At 34.5% G+C, this 22,170-nt stretch overlaps 1 protein-coding gene across 7 annotated transcripts in view; it reads left to right on the forward strand.

The window, feature by feature from the left end:
- The first annotated feature begins 3,531 nt into the window (after positions 1-3,531).
- The window catches only part of Efa6 (Exchange factor for Arf 6), a 58,366-nt gene continuing 39,727 nt past the window's right edge, over positions 3,532-22,170 (forward strand). For 6 of the 7 annotated variants that reach the window (XM_088204489.1, XM_088204496.1, XM_088204491.1 and 3 more), the window contains exon 1: positions 3,532-3,773. In XM_088204489.1, coding sequence (XP_088060615.1) covers positions 3,684-3,773 — 90 coding nt within the window. In that variant the 5' untranslated portion in view covers positions 3,532-3,683. The remainder of the gene's footprint in view (positions 3,774-22,170) is intronic. The other variant, XM_088204493.1, reaches the window with a different exon arrangement.

The raw sequence follows: 22,170 nt of genomic DNA on the forward strand, positions 1-22,170 counted from the left end.
GCCACTCCTAAAAAAATATTAAACAAATATACCTATTTTTTAAATTATATTTTTTATTTCTTCTATCTAAAACAATAATTCATTTTAAAAGATGAACTTACATTTTAAATAAGGTCTTTTTAATTTTATTAAAAAATGTATATAAAAAGTTTCGCAATTCAAATGCCTTAAGACGCAAACAATCAGTTAAATATTGTTTTATTTACCTTATTATGTTTAAAAATAATTATTTTTTTGTATGTAGTTCCTATAAAAACTGTATAACATATCAGATATAAGTTAATCGTCTTTTTAGCGTTTTAGTTATTCATTTGCGAAAAAGCTATAACTTTCTTTAGCGGAAACCTAAAAATATTTGAGGTTGAAAGGCGTTGGCACACTGCAGTGGAAGTGAAACGAATCCGGAATGGAACCAGACCGATACAAAGCGCTAGCGGACAGCGAAACTATATATCATGTTTTTGAATGACTCATCGCACTCCGCACGTGGACTAATAGCGGACCGAATACATTTCGCTGGATGTCCGCAACAAGTTTGCGCGTGTTAACAGATTTTCGTAATTTCGTTCGTATTTAAAAATGAACAATTTAATTTAAAAGCTTATTGAGGCTGGAAGAGAACGAGCATTTTTGTATGATATGATTCACAATGATTATAAAAATAATTTTAAAAAGACATTGGCCCGATTTCCTTTGAGATTTCTCTCCAGGTCAACATATTTTTAAAATTGTCTTTGCCACTCTGGTAACACTTGTGTGACGGACACATTCTCTTGGCGACTTTGGCGGGCGCGCAATACTACTGCAGTGGCGCAATCTATGTACAGTATCCATCCGTCACCTCTTACATCAATCAATAAATCAATGTTCAAGTGATTGTGGGATTAGGTTATAAAAAATTGAAGGCTACGGTTTTACCTTCAATTAGAAGTCTACAGGACGTCCAAGGTCAATGAAAACCGAGAAACAGGTTAAGGAAGTTGAAGCTTTTGTGCTACGGGATCCTGGATCAGCAACTCACAAGAAATCAAATACGCTTGCAATATCACGAATATATTTACGGCGTGTTTAAAATAACTTAAATTGCACCCTTATAAAATTCAACTAGTGGATGAACTAAAACCCAATGATCTAAATTTACGCTGTTTTTTGTCGAAACCATGTTGGAGCATTTTGCAAATTTTGCCATCTTATTTTTTGAAGAAGCGCATTTTCGTTTAAATGGACACATTAATTAACAAAATTGTCGGTATTGGGCCCAGGAAAATCCTAAAATACAACATCAAAAGCCTTTACATACTTCTAAAGTTATAGTATGGGCAGCCATTTCAGCTTAGAGGAGTATTGGCCCCTATTTCCTCAAAAATCAACGAGGCGAGGTTGTAACTGTGAATTCCAACCGGTATACATTTTTTTATAAGTTTTTCTTCCTAGAATTGCTAGAATTTGAAGCCTACAACAATAGGACATGGTTCCAACAAGATCGCGCCACATGCCACACGTCTATCGAATCGTTATCTGTCGTAAATGAAACGTTTTTAGGAAAACTTATTTCGTATCGAGGTGATATTCCATGGCCTCCCAGGATGACATGGCTTCTCCTGACTTTTTTCTCTGGGAATATTTAAGGAGTCAGTTACAACTACAAACCAGCTACGACAGTCCTATTGAAAATGAATATTCTAGAACATGACTGCTATTCCATGCGCAATGTGCCAGCGAGTTTTTACAAGTTTGTGTTCTAGATTTGAACAATGTTTGCAACCCAATGGTACACACCTGGATAATGTTATGTTTAAGACATGATTTTTTGGATATTTACTTTAATATGAATTTAAAAAATCGATAGGTTATAAAAATTTTCTTTTTTAAATAATTTATTACAAACCGCTTATCTTTATGGCCCACCTGTATAATAATGTTTACAGCTTGTTGGAAATTATTGGAGTAATTTAATCAAACGAATTTCGTTATCGAAGCCCGCAAAGTAATACTATGAAAGTCCGATAAAAATATATAACTATGGGGGCCAATATAGATTTGTTATGGCCAAAACTGGTCGGCGCAGAAATAGCGGTGTTGTGACGGCTCCCTCTCTTCCGGCAAGCTTGTAAGGGTTCGGACGCGTGCCGTCGCGCGTCCGCCCCATTCTAACCATGTAAACACCGTAAACCGTTAAATAAATATTACTGCAGCGGCTCAATCTGTGTCTCATTGCCACCCGCCATCATCACCACCCCTAAACTGGTAACCTGCGACGTGATCCTGAGCACGTACATGGAGTCAGATTCAAAATGGCAGACACAGACGCCGCTGCAGTACAAAAGCCGAGCCGCTGCTGAGCTGTTTGCTGCCATCCCGCCGGTGCTTCCCTGGACCCGGACTCGAGCTGGCGGACCACCAAGACGATGGGCCTGCGCCCCCGACCATGTGCCGCCATCGTCAGCCACCGTCGCCACTGACAGACGCCGCCACCGACCACGTGACCCAGGAAGCACCCGGCGCCGCCACGCGCCTTCAGCGGGAAGCCACCGAAGTGCTGCCGTAGACCAGGCTCGAGTGGACCACGCGTGACCCGTCACGCACCCGTAGGGCTACGCCCCCGCGACTCCGAGCTCGAACCACATGTTCGGGGCCCGTCACGCGCGCGCCCTGTGTAGCTGCACCGACGCACCACAGGGCCCCGAAAGGTGCTCCCGGACATGCCCGTTCTTCTCGCGCCCCCTGGAGCCCTACGCGCCGCCCGGGTCTACGCGTGTTCCACTCGGCTTGGAGCGAAGCACGCCGCGCGTCACTGGAGGCCGCGCCGCCACACCATACGTCACGACTTTGCTACTTTTGCGCCGCCAGCAACAGCAGCGCCAAGGCCCCCATACCTCCCCCTGGTTATAGTTCGCAATTGTAAATTGCTAGGGCCGGAGCCGTATGGGGGCCAATATAGATTTGTTATGGCCAAAACTGGTCGGCGCAGAAATAGCGGTGTTGTGACGGCTCCCTCTCTTCCGGCAAGCTTGTAAGGGTTCGGACGCGTGCCGTCGCGCGTCCGCCCCATTCTAACCATGTAAACACCGTAAACCGTTAAATAAATATTACTGCAGCGGCTCAATCTGTGTCTCATTGCCACCCGCCATCATCACCACCCCTAAATAACAATCAAGTATAATCCACCAAAAATTAATTCATTACAGAATATGCAACGATGCAATAATTTAATAATAAAAGTAAATTGCCGGTTAAAAGACTAAACAAAATATTTTTTGAAAAAACGTCAATTGAATAATATTTTATCAAAATAATATAGTTTATAGAGCAAAATAAAAACAGTTTATATTGGAAAAAATAAATTTTAATTATTATTAAATACCATAAATTTTCTTTTCTTATAGATATAAATTAAAAGAAGGTGTCATAGCCTTGGTTAGGCCCTGTTCATTTGACTCACTTCAATATCGTACTATTAACATATTTATCGTGAAATCGTTTTTCCGTCGAAAAATAATAGTATCTCCAATTTGTATCTAATTTACAGGTAGAGCGTCAATGGTCGCGATCGAAGCGGTTACGGCCAGTCGTCGCCGGTTCGCGAAACGAGTCGCTAGGCCGCTAGTCGGAGACGGGGAGGGAGAATCTATTGCGGTGGTGGGCTTCGGGGCGGTCACCGGTCAGTGGGGCGGCGCGGCCGCATGGCGGAGGAGCGCGGCGGCTGCGGTGGCGGCGGCGGCGGCGACGGCTGCGACTCTCGCAAGCGAGGCGCCGGCCAACGCCCGAAACAGGTGAGCGGAGACGTCCGATCCGCCGAATCCGCGTCCAGTGACAGTGCGCCGCCGTATCGATCCGGCGTATCGTCTGTCAAACGCCGATCGATCGATCGGCGAGCCGCGCGCCGAAGGGACTCCGCCCCGGTTGCGCAACCCCAGCTGTTATTTACGCCCGGTTTGACGTTTAGCGCCGAGGGGCGGAGCCTCGCGGATCGATCGACCTGCCCGACGTTACTCTCGTTACGACCGAAAACGAATTATTTTTAAACGCCGCGGTATTTATTTATTTAACGGCCGAGTCACGTGATCGCTTTCGATCGACCGCTTTGCCGATACGGACGCGAAACTGGTGACAGATCGAACATATGTCGTTCAAATGTCAACTGAGTGCTCATTCACCAAATAATTTATGATCAGTTTGTATCCCATATCCATATAGCATAGTGAAAAATCAATATGATCATTGAATTGACAAACATACTTTTGGATAGAATACATGTTACTGGTTTATAATTATTCATTTTATAGCATTGTGCTATTTCAATACAATGTAAGTTTAAATGCATAGAAATATGTGCTTCTGCCTGAAGCAATATGTGCCTCGGTATTTTTATTTTATATTCAAATTTCATGTTGTTTTTATCGTAGTCTCTAATATTTGAGAATAGTGAGTTAACGTGGTTACGTGATATATTTGTATAGTATCTTCAAGAATGAAGAAAACAATGTTCTTTAATTGAGAATTATAAAAATATATATTATTAATTATTTGTATGACTATTTTGGATAAGTTGCAGTTTACAAAAAGTGTTACTCCCCACCTAGCAAATATATCTTAGAATGGGTTTAATTAATTGTAAATATATTTAAAAACAAATGTTTTTATTAAATATCGGCTAAGGGGCCTCGAAGTTTTAAAACGCTCATTGCTGAATTCGGATGCCTCAGACTCCTTCTGATTTCGAATCCCTAATCAAGGTTGAATCTGATCCTTAATACGCAGTAATTGCTGTAATCGTTTTGACTATGTATTTTAAAATCAACCGATGTCATTTATAAACATAAGAGACTAAAGGACTAAGATTTGTTCTTTGCGCTATTCCAGGTCGTATTCAATACTTTTTTGAGAGTTGCGAATCATAAACACTAAATCTGTGTATATTACAACTATTTGATTTTTTTTTATCAACTCTTGATTGTCAAAAGTTTGCTGACAGTAAAACGTGTAAATCTAAACATGTACTCTTGTTCAACGAAAAGGTGGTTGCAATGAGTTATTTCTAATAACTTAGCAGATGCTGATAATACAGCTATGTGATATTTAACTTTTGAGCATTTACAAACATCTGGAAAACAAAATTTTGCTAAGAGACCTAAAAAACTTATTCCTCCACCCGTTTATAACAAAATCAAATCTGTATTAGATGATAGATAAGAAAGTTTAAACATAAAATACAGCAGTGGATCAGGATTTGATGTATGCCGAACTCCAGGATATTTTTTTGAGTGTCGCGAATCATACGCAACAAATATGACACCTCTTAAGTTCAATAATAAGGTTCTGTTTTCTGAGAGATACTGTCTCAATCGATATAGCTGTGCTCAATAAATTTCGGCAGAGAAAGCTTGGCCTCAATCTAAAGTTTTAAATGCACTATACTTCGAATATTCCTCATATGCACAATACACAATACAATACAAATAATAAAGTATGTAAGTTTAACATGTTCTACTATTTTAATCTTTCAAGTTCAATTTAGATTTCTGTTTGAGTGCAGGATACTTTTTAGTTTTGCTTTATTGTTTGAGATTGGCGTATAATACTATTTTTATCCTATCGAGAATTAATTTAAAAAATACGGGGTCTATTTATTTACATGTTAATTCAGTATTTTATTTCATTTTCTCTATAATTGCATCAAAAGTGCGTCCTTAACACGAAAAATTCAAAATTCCCACATGTTATTTTAAAACTATCTTTGCAATCTGTTTTAATTAACAATTATTGTCGTTCTTCGTTTCATTTGAAATTTATGTCCACTATTCTCAATGTTCATGAAAATAAATTGTCAAAAATACAGTTATCCGTAGAACGAGTGTGTAAAGGGCATTGATACATGCAATTACTACTTAAAATGCGTTTGTAAAATAACTTGTCTGGAAAGAGAGAGAGAGAGAGAGGGATGTAATTTATCTAAGAAAAATTGACGGAGATTTAGATTTCGTATTTTACCTCACAAATTAATTATGCGTATCTTATTACCGGTCGTCACCTTTTGATTTGTTTAGACTTCTAAAAACATCTAGTAAATTTAATCGAAACTTATAAATAATTCTGGGAATTCTTTGATTCGAGTTTTTAAATATAAATTCCAGTTTTAAATATTTTTTTATGTAAAATTAAATGGATTTAGCGATCACTTTTTATTTGTGTTTAAAGAAACCTAAAATAAATGCTTTTATAAAAGTTCTTTTTCTGTAATTTTACATAAACATTTTAGAGTTGAAATATACCATTTACTTCAAATTGTATATTTTGACTTTAAATTACTGTTTAACGATATTCTATACGGCAACAAATTAAATGGTCAGAATTTAAATCAACTTTGGGTCAGAATAAAAATTAAATCTCGGTCAGACTTTTATTAACAGCCTGGTCATAATCGTATTCTGATTATCAAATGGTTTAAACATAAATAGTATACGGTCAGAATAAAAATATAAGACGATCATAATTAAAATAATTAATGGGTATAATTATATTATTCAGGGTCGGAATACATATAAGATGGTTAAGATAAAAATAACATACGATAAAAATAAAAACGTAGGACGATCATGTGAATTTAAAAAAATAATATAGCATCTATAAATATAAATAGGCAATAAATTATTTATTTTAGAAATACAGGCTTCACCATAATAATTGGGCACCCCAACAAATGTGTTATATCCTAAAAAATAGTGAAAATATAAATAAAAAACTGATCAAGGTTGTTTCAAGTGTTTATTTTTAATATTTAGTGGGCCTATCCCTAGCTTTAATTACAGCTGTAACCCTTTTTGGCATACTGTCAACTAATGACTTGCAGCTGGACGGAGACAATATTATTTTCTCCATTCCATCTGAAATTTTTCTCGCAGCTCAATTTTGACTGTGTCTGTTGACTGTGCAGACCATTCTAAAAGCATAAACGCTAACCAACCTCTGCTTTTTAGCGAAGTATGGCACGGAGCATTTTCTTGCTGGAATCGGATGGTAGCGTGGTCTGTGCTTGGACATGATTTCCAGTAGGAATTCATTAAAGCGGATTCCAACATTGAAATATAAATGTCACTATTCATACTACCTTCGCAAGTACAGATTTCCTACCCTTGCTGCTACCATGCAACCCCAGACAATAACGCTTCCGCCACAATATTTGACTAGGTTGTACGCAATCAGCTAGATATCCTCCGATTATTCGACGCACGTGTACTACACCAGGGGTTGCAAAAACTTAAAACATAATAAAAAAAATATTGGCCCTCCGCTTGTAGACTTCAGCAGCCAGCTTTGAAGATATTTTTCGACGATTTTTAAGGAGCTCACGATCGAACATTTGATTTTTCTAGGTTTGTCTTTCGTTTTCTTCCACTTCTTGGCTTTGATTTGTAAAAGCCACATTCGTTGAACCGTTTAAAAGTATTTTGAACAGCGTGTTGCGAACAATTAATGTTTTTATTAATTTCCGATATATTCAGAATTACGGCTACAACTGCTTGCTAAAATATTTCGGTCAGACTATGCACTCGTAAAGAGCTACGCACCACTTTATGGGGTGCCCCATTATTATGGCCGAGGCTGTATATAATAAAATACGCTCGCACCAAAACTGTTGGATAGTTTAGGTGCGAGCGAGCGAGCGTTGGTCAGAACATTGATACCTCTTAATGAATATGCAACGAATCTATTTAATGTAGTACGTGAAGGTATTCAGAACGACGAACGAAGCGGAAATAACGACAGAGCGGCACGTTTAGCTTGTTATGTTGACATCTGACAATGTTGCGAGCCCAACTAAATAAGTTGGCCCTAAAACACCTTGATAATGAACTGCCGACATGCGAATGAAAGATTGACCAGTTGTACCAATCTTCAGCGTTACAGTAATTACAACACTATTGTCAACTGAAAAAATGATTCTGATTAACTGTCAAAATAATTTTTACCATTTAATTAATTAAGTTCTGATCAGTCTAATTTAAATTTTAACAATTTATTATAAATTTTGACCCGTGTAATATCAATTCTGACCACAACCGTATTTAAATTCCAATTCAAAAATACAAGCCATTCTTATACTGTTGTGAAAAATCATAAAAAAATTGTTCTTAGGATTTTAAAAAATCAATATTATTTTACTGAAATAAAAGCAGCCAGGTAGTAGATCCGCGCAATACTAAAGAAATAACATTTCCGGTACATAAATTTAATTAATGTAATGAATATAATTTCATTTATATATTAACTAATATTTAATTTGTATATAATAATAAAAAAACATCAAATATAAAAAAAATGTATGTATTATAACAAAATACTGTTGTGAATGTATTATAACAAAAAGAGATTATGGCGAATAACTTTATCATTATGTTTTTTTGATACTTTCTCTAAAATGTTTTCTGGCTCATTGTTATTCGTGCTTTTATCTCGTATATTACTACAAAAAACATACATGTGTCTGAAAGAGAACCAAAAATAAATTTAACACTCAGAAAATATGTGCAGTAATATTGCAATGTCAAGTATGTAACAATAATAGTATATTTAAGTTAATTTTTTATTACAAATCTAACTATCACGACTTGATAGGTTTCCCCAATGCGTCATGAGTTTTGTTTTCTATTTAACTTGCTCTTTATATACACTTAACATTAAAAATATACGCACTCTTTATATCCAATCTAAAAATATACTCAACAGTTCTGAATTTAAATAGAGTTCTTCCGGGGTAAATATAAATAGCTCATTTGAAAGTATATATGTATGTCAACATGGGGGTAGAAATTGAATTAGTTTTTTTTTAGATAATCCTTCTAATGAACAAAATTGCTTCAAGGATTTGTTACCTCTAGAATACATAGGTAGGTGACCAGATTTTAAAAATATCAATGGAGGACACTAAAAATAAAAAGGCCATATTAGATTTTTTTTGTTCGATATGGATAAACTGCTGCGAGTTTAGAAAAATCGGTCAATTTGTAAATTTTTGTGCAAGGTGGACAACATTTTTGAGTACAATCCAACTGACGTATAATACAACTGACATTTTAACTTACACACTATTTACCAATAACAAACAATCAATATATTTTCTGGTAGCTAAGTACGTAAATATCTATCGGTATTCAATACATGTGTTGAATTTCATTTATGTATGATATTTAAATTATTTATAAATTCATTTGTAGAATACAATTTGGGATGTGCCATAAAAGAATAAAAGGAACTTCCGTAAATATGATCGGTGACCTTGAGGTTGGAACTATCAGTCAACTATGGTGGATGTTATAGTAATTCCTGAGCTGTTGTTGAATATCTGGACCGATCGGAATTCTGGACGAATTAGTCAAAAAACAAATCGGGACAGGAAGAGGGAATTGGGGCGCGATCGTTTTAGCGAACCTATTAATAAGCGCACCGGATCTCGGGGGAATCGGACGAACCGCGAAATTCGACCTTCCCACCGCGAAATTGCCCCTTTCCTGTGATCGGATGCGATTAAAAATCGCCACAAGGCTACTGCTGATATCTGCCGTTCGTAGATTATTCTATCGAGTCGCATGACACATCTATAGTTGAGTATAACCAAAGATTTGCTTCTACAAGTCAATATCGGTGTGTAGATAATGTCAACTATTAAGAATGCCCTAGTTTATCCAATGATTAAAAATCAAACATCAGGTTATGCTGAATAAAGCTATTGGCTCGTCTCGTATTATCGTTATCTTATCAGCGTTCGGAATTCTGGCGCAGTTTTATAGGAACACCGCATTTCACGTTGGCTCGAGAGTTCGTCGCACCTATCGCATTTTCCTCTCCGAGGAAAAAATATCTTTATTTATGGGCGTTTTTCGCACATTCCGGATTATTTTAAAACCATTTATCACGCATTCCGAGGATGAAACGGCTGTAGGGATGTACTTAAACGTCGATCGTTTATTTTTCAATTTGCCAAATTATACACTGTGTGTATGTACGTATCTTTCCCTAGCTATAAATTAACTTAGACGAGCTCTGCGTAGTCTTGAAACTCGATATAGTTTACTGTAAACAAGAGCCGGCTTTTCACGGCATTGCAGTCGACGGTTTTCGCTTTTGATTTTCCGTGTCGGCCGGCAATTAATAACGCGCCACTGATGGCCGCTTGTGTTTTTCCATTCATAACATGGAACTCGATTCAAAAACTTGTGTAAAAATGTACTGACGTCTAATTTAAGTTAATACGAATTTGAGGAATTTTCCAAAATAGCCGAGGCGGTCATGCAACGTTTTTACATCTCACGCCATGCGAATTATGATGTTCTCAGAGAGTGTCCAAGATGTATCATGCATGGTGACATACAAAATGGGATTTTATACCAGGATAGAAAATGCATACACTATTGGAAATCTACTATTCTTCTTAGTGTGCCGTTTGTAACATGTAGTGGGTGGCTTGTTTATGACAGTGTAAGTAGTTGACACATTGACAGTACGCGTAAAGGAGAATCGGCTGTCATGCATACGTTGTCTATTTATTATATTTCAATACAAAGACTTATTAATCTAATTCAAAATGTAGAGCTGAAGTAATTTTATATAAAGAGACTTCATATCGCTCGTTCACTGAAAAATTATGTTAAATTTATATGATATTAAAAGAAATAGGCAATATTTATTAGACAAGTATTTTCCTAAAGTAGGTTTCAATTTAAAAAAAATAGCTTTTTGTTCATTGTTTTTTCAAGTTATGATGCTCATAAAGTAGACGTGCCATTCGATAATTTTATGTTTTTTTAGGTTTGGACGAAATATATGTTTTTTAGATGTATTGGGCATTAAATAAATTGTGTTTTTTAGCAGTATTAGGCATTACTTCACATATATATATGTTTTATACTTGTCTCTCTTTTAAAGTAGTGTAGGAGTAAATTATCATTAGGTATTTTACAAAATTATAATTATATTAAAATTTAATATTTTTTATTGTTTTATGTTTATTGTTATTTTCTCTCTTGAGAATTTACAATATTTTTAATAAATGCGACTTAGTTATGTATAGATATTGTTTTTGAAGTTCGAGTAAAACTTGACTTGGCTTACTGTATATATTTTTCACAAAAAAATCCGACAGGCTTGTAATATACCTGTAAGAATATTCTTTCTGCATCTCACAGTTGCGAAGCATTTGTGTGATATGTACACGCCAAGGGATTTGAATAAAATCGAAGTTATTATCCGAGAATAAAGATTTGATGCAACATAGCAAAATAGTAATATAAAATGTGGATAATACAACTACATGGACTTGCCTATATTCGAGGGTGTTGCATGTATTGGCTTCGTGTTGCCTTCTACACCGGATTTATGGATAATTCGGTGGGATTTAAAAATCGCTGTTATGGAAAATATACGACTAATATACATATATAATATAATAAAACCAGTGCATTACTAAATTAATGGATAATATTGTAAAACAGTGATTATTTTTCATGGAAAACAAACATTAAAAATAAATTGCAAACTTAGTGTCTTATTTATGATATAATTAAATAACTCATTAAGGATGAACTATTTAATTTTATTACTTTTTTTATTGTTCGACTCTTTAACTTTTTGAGTAGTGAGTTAATTTTACGTATTTTCCCATAATTATTTCTGTTGTTATTTATTTATTATTATTTTATATTGCATTTCAACTATAGAAAACATCACTGATTCTCAACGTTGTAAGTGTTGTAACGCTTTGATTTATTTTACTACTTTTTTATATTAGTATGTTTTATAATTTATTTGAACTCTTTGTATTACTAAATTTCGTTAATTTATATCACGTATTTATTATATATAATATTATTCGGCTCTTGTGTTTTTTTTAATCAATACAGAGGCTTTCAATATTTTTTATTAGATTAATATAAAAAAAGGTATGTTAATTTATTATGTACTTTTATTTTCTATATTAATCATTTACATTAAATCAAATATAAATATAAGGTTTTTTATTTCTTAAGTTATGTAAATAAATATATAACTACCTGGACCATCTATTGACCACCGTACATGTATATCTCAAATGGTTAACGCTATATGGGTCATTTTAATTTATATCGTAGATGCCCGTAAACACATATATGCGTCATTAGTTTAGTTAATTATTAACTAATTAAGTATTAGTCATAAGTTCATAAATAAATTTATGTGCTTAATGAGCATTTTTACTACTAATTATATTTATAGCTTAAGTGGTTTAGCGCTGTAAAAGTACTGCACTAAACCACTTGAGCTACAATCAGTACGGTGTGTTTGTTTCAATTTTTAAAAGTTCGGCTTAATTAGGTTTTTTAAAATAAGTTTTATTTTCAATTTTGTAATAATAATTGTAAGTGGCAAATTTTTGTTGAAATTAGAGAACGTTTGCTTTGTTATGTTAGATCACTACGCATGCGCCAAGATACCTCCTTTCTTTTATGCAACCGCGATCGACGAAAGTCGATCGATGTAAGCCGTTTGTAATCGTCGTTCGGTGAATATTATTAGATTGATAAATTATTGTTGCAATTATGTGATAATGTCAGTTGAACTTAGCACATACCACTCGTACACATTTATGTTTATCTATTGCACTATTTTCTGCTTTACGTGGAGTTTTGAATTCTTCGTATAAATATTTTTTCAATGTGGAATGGCGTTATGTTAAATTTTATTAGAATTTAGAATAAAGAATTAGCGCTACATCTAAACAATTTTAATTGGTTGTTGTTCTGTTAGTTTCCTGCTCGCGAGAAAACGCAAAAATTCCGATAACGTCAGTGTGACGAGTCGCGCAGTAGTAGTATCTCAGCGAAGGTCGAAACGCGATCATCACATTCGCTAACGGCTCGTTAGCGATACTTTACTCCAATGTAAATAAATTATTATTAAACGTTTGTTCTCTATAATTAGACCTCCGATAGTACCGAAGTCGCGCGCGTTTCAAAGTTTCGGCTCCAGTTCATGTTTTATTCATCGGCGTGCATTTCGCGGATTCGGACAACGCTTTGGGCCGAGGCCAAAGAGGTAGAAAAAATATATGGTAAAGTCACACGGTGAGATATGCTCCGAACGTGTTTTACGCAAAGGTATCCTCGTAATACAACGTTTGTTTTTATGCCGAATGAATGGGAGGGGAGTGTGGCCGTTTTGGGCATTTATACATTCCGTCTTATTTACAATAATATATTTTGATGATTCCTAAGTTAACTAGCGCAATTAAAAAAACTTGTCAAGGGAGTGCAGTTTACCGCCTAAAGCCCTAAACTATACAATTTTTTGAAAATAATAATATATTGCCATAAAGCTAGTGAACTAATTGATTTAATTCAATATTTAAATTGCATTTTCGATTAATTTTTGTTACACTAAATAATATATTAATAATTTAAGTGACACAGGCGTACGATTACATAATCTATTAACGGCGATGAATGAGTTTGCATGTTTTTTATTATTATATTTATGTAGCCATTTCATAAATAACACTTCTAGACACTTTTCTGGAAAATGTTTGAAAATGAACGAGTTTATCAGTAAAAATGGATGGCCTTCTACCATCATAAAAAATACTCTTTTCTGTTTTATAATTCACGACACCATGCCGCCTATCCATAATGTTATTGCCACAAACACAGCCAAAGCGTCGACCGCGGTCGACTGGTCGACCGCATAACTATTCCTTGTCGCCCGCCAGAAGGAAAATAAAAGAGAAAAAGAAAATAAAAGAACATATTGTTTTATTTTTTAACTATTTTTATGTTTGTGTGAATTAATCATTAATTTCGTTTTTATTAAAATAACTTGATATTGAATATTTATTGGTATTATCTATCTTTATTTTAAATTTAAACTTATTTTTGGCTTTAAATTACTACTTTTTTTATGATCAAAAGTTTGGCTACCCCTGGTATAAATAATCGCTTAGAATTTTACTTACATTGTATATTTACTTTTTATATAACCTAGTAGGAATTTATTTATATATATTATTACTTATTTTCATAGTACATAGTTTTTTTTACAAACAAATTAATAAATAATTTATTTTGCATTTTTTTGTGCCAAAATTTGAATTCACTACTTTTTGACAAATCAAGTGATATTTTCTTGGCACGGATCAGAGGAAAAGTTGCAATTTGTCAACTTGGTTATTAACTACTCTTATTACTTCTTTCTTTACTACAGATCTTCATATTTTTATTTTCCGGTCTTTTTTAAAATATTATAAATTCCGCGCATACTTTATTACATAATTAGGATTTTTGTTATTTATTATGCAAACTAGTCGAACCGGATGATTAACTTGAAAATAGACAAAAAAGGGTCAACTCGCAATAACCTAAACTTAGATAACATCACATTACCGAGAGCGATCATTGTTTACCCAAATATTATCGTAAGTTAGGCAAACTATACGTATAGAAGTATTTTAAAATTTCGCTTTGTTTATCTTCACATAGTGTTTTACCGCAAACCTTCGAACGCAGCATCCCGGGCCGTTAATTTATTACCCGACCTTTTGACCAAGTATGAACGTTCACAAAACTTGGCACAAATTTTCCCCGGTCACGATCGCCTCGTTCCCGATTTGGAACTCGTAAACAGTCTTAAAATTCACCACAGTATTGGCCGACGCGTCAATCACGCACGCCGTCGATTTTTGATCATAATCACATTTAGATTTTCTGAATTCGCGAATACTGTCATTTTCGTATATGAAATTGTTGTTTTGTGTCTATCAACGCGCTAGTTCTCAGACACGTAAAATGTTTGAGTTTCACGCATGCCAAATATTGTACGAGTAGCTTCGCGCACGCGATTGCTGTGATTAAACCGAACGATTTGATAAACGCAAGAATGGGCAGTGAAGATGATTCGCTCACAAGTCACGAAAGTGTCAATGCCATTAGTATGCCATGTGAGGACTAGTGGAAATACCAAAACGTTCGAATTGAGCATTATATAGCCACCTTAACTGTGATAACACTACAGGGAATAATACCATATAATTGACTCGTTAAAATAAATTAGGTAGGTATGTACCATAAATATAGTGTAGTCTGACAACCGCATTAACTACCTTCGAATATATAAATATTATTTATCTTCCTATGTCATTTGACTGATCCACTCTTTACCAATCGGCACACAATACAACATAATAGTACGCAATTGAATCGTATGCTTCAAAATTCAAATAAAATTATTTTGTGCCTATTATAAGTTTGTTTTTAAAGGGAGTAGACGCAAAACTTATAGAATTTAAAATTAAATAAAACATAAAAATGGTGTTACCGGCCATGGTATGGCTTTATCGTAAAGATATTTTTATGCCATTAGTGTTTAAATATGATTTCGGGCATATATTGGGACTGTATATTGCCATTAACGCGCGGATGTTGCTTTCCAAGTCGTCCATCGTCTCTGGTTTATCGGCGTAGATAAGCAACTTCCCATATCCCCACAGAAAATAATATTCAAAGGTGTTAAATCACACGATCTTGGAGGCCAATTCACAAATGTTTCCTTCATTAAATTGATTGTGACTGCGCGCTGTGTGGCATGTCGCGCCGTCTTGTTGAAACCAAAGCTCTTTCACATTAATGCCATTCAATTGGTGATCGAAAAAGTCAGTAATCATAGATCTATAGCGCTCTTCATTGCCTGCATCATTTTTGAAAAAATATGGACCAACTATTCTACCAGCCTTTAGAGCACACCAAACTTTTTGTAGATCTAACGACGTCTCGATAATGACTTGTGGATTTTTTTCACTCGAAATGCGACAATTTTGCTTATTGACGTAGTCATTCAACTAAAAATAAGCCTCAACGCTCTACAAAATTTTGTGGTGAATAAAGACGTAAGACGCACGGCCAATCCAGCGGCTTCAATTCTTGCACTAGCTGGATTTTGTAAGCTCGTATAGCAAGATCTTTTCACAAAATCTTCCATAGAGTGGACGAACACAGCTCTAATTGCTATTGACCTCGTCAATGCTACGCTCCACAGCAGAAGCAGCTTCTTCTGTGCGCACTGTACGACGTCTCTGCGGATGCGTATTATCAATTAGAGTATGCGCGTGGTGCGAAAACGATCCATTGTTATTCGAATTACCTGCTCGGATGGACGTTTATGTCGACCGTAAAATGGATGTAGCGTACGGTAAGTTTCGCGAACTGAACCACGATTTTCGAAATAAATTTGCACAATTTGCAAGCGTTGTTCTGGCGTAAGTCTATTCATGGTGAAATGGCAAACCAAACAGAACAAATCAGATGTCAGCTGTCAAAATAGCTGTCGCTGGAAACAAACCTCTAAAAAACCACCCTTTACTAGACTTGAAAAATTAATCCTGAAGTTCTTTAGTAATCTAATAATTATTTATCAGCCGCACTATTTCTGGTCGAGTGAAATATTTTTTTTAATAGAATAATTGATTCTACGAAATAATTACGACGACACACGTTTTTCAGCATTCAATGACCCACTTCAACCCTGTTGAACATTTCAACCCTTCAACACATTTCAATGGTTCACTGAAGTGCTGAAAGCATCATCAAACTTATAAAGGTAGCTCTATTTTTTAAATTATTGATTCAGCATTTTATTTAATGAATATTTAATGCGTAGTTAGCGATACATTTGCGCCTTAATCACTCTTTCACGTTTTAATTACTACGTTATGCAATATCAACGAGTTCTTAGTAAATATTGATTGTACCGTACGCGTATTCGCGCACTCATACCCCCTTCGGATTAAATGCCGAGAATCTATAATGCACGAGAGTCGGGAAGACTGTCCATATATTACAGGATATTAGTAAATATGTAATGGCTTTCTTGCGTTGTAGCACAGTACGCGAGGCGTTGCATTAACCTTCTTTCTTAATTTACTGAACTATCGGGGCGAGTTTATGGTTATACCCCTTGCAACCCCAACCCCGGTTAATATCGCGGTGCCGTACTCTGCCGCCTAGCCGCGGGCAGCCGCCTCAGAAGAGAAATTGCAGTGTGTGGCAGGCAACCGACACACACACACAACTTTCTGCTTCAGATCGATTAGAAATTTCCGTTCGACATCTCGTGGCGTGTCACACACATACACATTCGCAATGCAACTACAGTGCGTTCCAACTGTTCTTTCTCCCCGTTCGCGGTGTGCGCCCGTATTGTGTCTGTTTTACACACCTTGCTTCCACACTGCTAAAATATTTGTAAGATGGTCCCCGGGAGAGTGGCGAGCGGGAGGAGGCGGCGGTGTTGTGTTAGCCACGGATCAATGATTCCGTCGTAGTCCAATCGGGATTGTTGCTCTCGTCGATTGCTCTACGTCGCATAATCCCGACGTTTGATTCTCCAGTTTGAAAACATATTATTCAACTTTGAAAGTCATATTTCGCTATTGCGAATATTTTCACAATACAGTGGGCCAATCCGCAAATTTATTGAAATAGCATCGTTGTCGCTGTGCGGCCGGATATTAAAATATTTTCCGGGAAAACGTCGAAATTTCACGGATGATCCCCGAATAAATACGAAAACAGTCTGATGTGATAAATAAACGCTCACAACCCAAACAATATTGTGCACATCTGGTCCATAGATTAATGGCTTTAATGGGAAAACGTATCTTAGTATAGATATTGAATTCGTCTATATTTTTATACCATAAAGCCGTTGAGTTATATGTAAATATATCATTTGTTGATTAAATGTGTATATTAGAGTGAATGTGTATAACCAGTGAAAATATATGTTCACTGACATTCAAGTGAAAACTAATTGGAATACATTTTTACCGGTATATATATTATATATTTATACTAGTAAAAAATAATTTATCTCACAGGTGCTAGTGAAATTTTATGCTGTTCTAAACTGTCATTTGACAGTCGTGAAACGTGTAAAAAAATGTTGCGTAACTGATGGTCTTCAACTGACAGCTGTAAACTGCACTTGTTAAATCCTGTATGCCAACAGTGCATTTCGTTTCTAAATATAATTAGTATAGGGCGGCACATCTGTTATGGATAAAATGTTAAAAACGTACGTGTACCGAATTATCCGCGTAGTGACTAAATATAGTTTCTTAGATTTAAACCAGTGAAATTATACATCAATACATAGTTTGATACATTTTAACCACCCTAGTTAGCGAAGTTATATTTCAACTAGTGAACATATAATTTCACTGCAAAATACATTCATTGTAACAGTTGCGAAATGTCTATTTGTTGATCAAACCCAACATAAACAAATTAATTAGTTATTTTGTCTGGGTAAGGTTTAGGTTTGAACAGCAAATAGACGTTTCGAAACTGTCAAATTAACTTTCAGACATTTTAAAGCGGCATATAATTTCACTAGCGTCCATCAATTAAATTATATTCTCGCAAGAAGAAATATATATCTACCGGTGAAAATGTATTCGGATATGATTTCATTGAAACATTTAGTGAAATTATTTTTATACTGGTGAAAATATAATAAAACTTCACTGAAAAATACACATTCACTGTAACACGCATGTAAACATAGTATAATACATCTATTTGTATAAACGCACGTTAATTCGGGTATACACATTCGGGATGATGAGGTCATCGCGTCCCAAAAAAAAACATCAATTCAATGGATATTTTCACGATTGTCTGGACTTATAATTTATATATATATATAAAAATAACAACTTGTTAACCCTTTAATAAATAATAATTAATGATCAGGAATTCAGAAAATCATTGAAACTTATAACCCGTTATAACTTATTTATTTAAAATATTATTATTTTTTTCTTACGAGCCAATGCACAAAAACAAATACACGCAGAACTCATAATACATAAAAACAGCAGTTATCTTAGAAAAATAATAATAAATATACGCACCACAAGGCAAGAATTATAATAAATAAAATATATATAACTATAACAATTGTACCTCGAGAACAAGAAACTAATACCGCCCTGTTTAATAATCCCGAATTCCGGGATGAATATAAAATAGCTTTGATATTTTAACATCGATAATTTTATATGGATTATTTATATTGTATATTGTTATAATTCCGTTTTAAATCTCAAGTTCTTTCTCATAAAAAGGTCGTATTTTGAATTTTATTGCGGTTTTATTACCTGTTCACATCCTCTGTAGAAATTACAGAAATTGAAAATATTTTTTAATCTAAAATAACTACAAATTCCGATGTAAAAATAATCAATTTGGATATACCAAAGGTTTGTGTTTTATGAAACCAAATAGATCTAATATATATTGGTGTCACATTTTTACAAAAAATAATAAAAAAATCATGAAACTAAATTACGAATGAGCGAATCAATCAACCTGACAAAAATTTTAAGTATGCAGCCAGTATAAAAAACGGAGCCAGGTTAAATGTTTTGATTTTTTTGAATAAAGACATAATCAATGTGTTTTTTTTTCAATAAGGATTCTACGAATTTTTAATCCCGACTCTCCCGAGACTGAAAAAAACCTTTGTAACAGCAACCACTAGAGTTGATCGATGTTTTTGTGCGCTGACGGCTTAAAATAAAGACTAGTTAGATGTGAGTAATGCATGAATAATACTTATTGTATTTCAATTTCATATGGTTATATTTAAAATATAGTACATATTATATTTTTAAAATATAAATTTTACAACCAGCGTTTTACAAACGGGCGTATATATACATCGAAATTACTTGAAATTAAATTATTTTTTTAATATAGCATGATCAGTATTTAATGTTCTTTTATTTTGGGCCACATAAACATATGTACATATTATGTAATTGTAGATATATGGTTCATGTAATTCATTTATGTAACAGTGTCGTAAAGGTCTCGGAAAAAACAAACATTATGATTTTTTATGTTTAATGGTTCAATAATTTGCTTGCGCCATTATTTACATTAAAGTATGTAAAATGTTACATCTGAGCTACCGATATTTATTTATATTTAACTTTAATGGCTTACATTGGATTATAATCATTGTACCTTATTTGAAGTAGGGCGTTTCAATTCAAACCGATGACATATTTATGCGTGTTTAATACTTTTTCAATGCTTGTAAAATGTTAATTTATAATTTCATGGGTGCTATTTGTCTTATGTACGGTATTTATCATAAAGTATGTATGATATTATCATCGAATCCAAGGTCACTCACAATTGTATTATTTTTATATGATTTTGAATTGACAATTTGTAAACAAATGTGAAATCTTGTAGTTTTTTCTCATAAATACCTTGTTACTGCCGTGTGTTATTACAGCTGCAGCGAATTTATTGCGCTGTGAAGCATCTGTATTGATTACACGTATAATAAAACAAATAATATGGAATATGTTTATAAACAGTCCTGGAAGATAGCGATTGGATAATTACTGGATTTGATTAGACAGTTCCGGCCGCTTTCATTAGGGATTCACTGTTAGCAATCAGAGTAACCGGAAAAACAGATGATTGAATCGGTCCCCCGAGTGAGAAAAATTATCTATGCGACGCAAAGGCTTCATCGGAATGTATTGTGGCAACGCTGAACTGAATTTAAGTCGATTCAATATCAATTAGCCGCGGTCACTCAGCGCCGCAATTTACAAAGACGATTCAGCAGTATCAATCAAAATTGTGGTGGCTTCCGTTCCCGGTACGTGGTTGTAAGTATCGCTGTACTCGTATGCGATATTTTGTGCCGTGGGTGTTGTTATGTGTGTCGACATATTTGATTATGTCAGAATCGAGATCGCTCCTACAGTAGGCAGGCACACACCTATCCGAAGACTGTTTACTTGTCAAAATTTAATTATAACTTGAGATTGTGACGCTTTCGCGCTACGGTAAACAGAAGTAATTCCTGAAACTTTTTCATCGTTTTACTGTGTAGTCGTGTGTGTGTGTGTATTGTGTATACAACCGACATTTACCGTCGTTATCTGTGTTAGGTGGATTGTTATCTGGTTATTTTTAATTATACAGTCCTTCTAAATAGACGCAGTATTGTGAAAAACGGTTTCAATCTGATACGTATAAGGAAATTCGGAAAATATAAATATATGTATTTAATAAATAAATATCATAAATTTTTCCCATAAATCTGAAATATTTTAATATATAAAAACCTAGACGTGTATGTATATGTATACGTTCATTTGTGGGTACCTCTAAATATATGATATTCCCGCATGTCGTCACCATTCGTATTCGAACAAACATAAAGAGGTACGCTGCGCATAATATGGAATGCTATTTAGTGTAACTGCCAATTTTAATTTTGATTGAATAATTTTTTATTCGTTGGTAACAATTGTTGATTGATTTTGTGGTTGATTTTAGATATCTACGCATGTCGCCGTGTTTTAATATTTGTAGCAAAATTAAATCCCTTAGGCAAGCGGAATAATTGGATAAGAACTTTTATGTCTTAACATTTAGAAGTCATGCCCAAAATGCTTTTACCATTGCAGTTCAAAGGCTTCTATGTCATGCCCAATATTTTTCTATTTTCTGAAGCCATTTAAAATGATTTGATGAAACAAATTTCATTATTTTATATCATTAGTTATTCAAAGATACTTCTATCAATATATTACGGTAAAAAGATTTAGTAATTTTAGCTGGTATTGTCAAATTACTAATGCGTCGTAAAACTTTGTTATCCATCGGTGGGTTTTGGAAACAATTTGTTATCCACGGTTCTAAATTTAAACAGTTTTGTTTTTACATTTACGTACATATTTTCTTTAAATAAATTAAATTCCAAATCGCGAAGTTGATGTTGAATCAATTGTCATATATTTATTGTTTTGTGCCTTACTATAGGTCTATAACCTTGCGAGGATTAATTAGTCGGAATGTTTTATTTTAATCGAGAGTAGTCCTTCAGTTGTACGATAGATTTTTGCGATACTTTGTTCAAACTGAAGGATATCATATATAAAGGTTGATCCATCTTCAGTTTCAAAACATTTAAAAAAACACAATTTTAAAGATATCTTTGAATTTTTTTTATTAATAAAAAAATTTGATGACATTTTCGTATATTTCTGGCGGTATCTCTCTATACCCCCCCCCCTCCTCCACTCTGGAAAAAGCTGAAATGGCGTCCCGGATTCTA

Source organism: Plectrocnemia conspersa, unplaced genomic scaffold (genome assembly GCF_051122295.1).
Source record: "Plectrocnemia conspersa isolate PC_06_02 unplaced genomic scaffold, ASM5112229v1 ptg000014l, whole genome shotgun sequence".
Taxonomy (NCBI): domain Eukaryota; kingdom Metazoa; phylum Arthropoda; class Insecta; order Trichoptera; family Polycentropodidae; genus Plectrocnemia; species Plectrocnemia conspersa.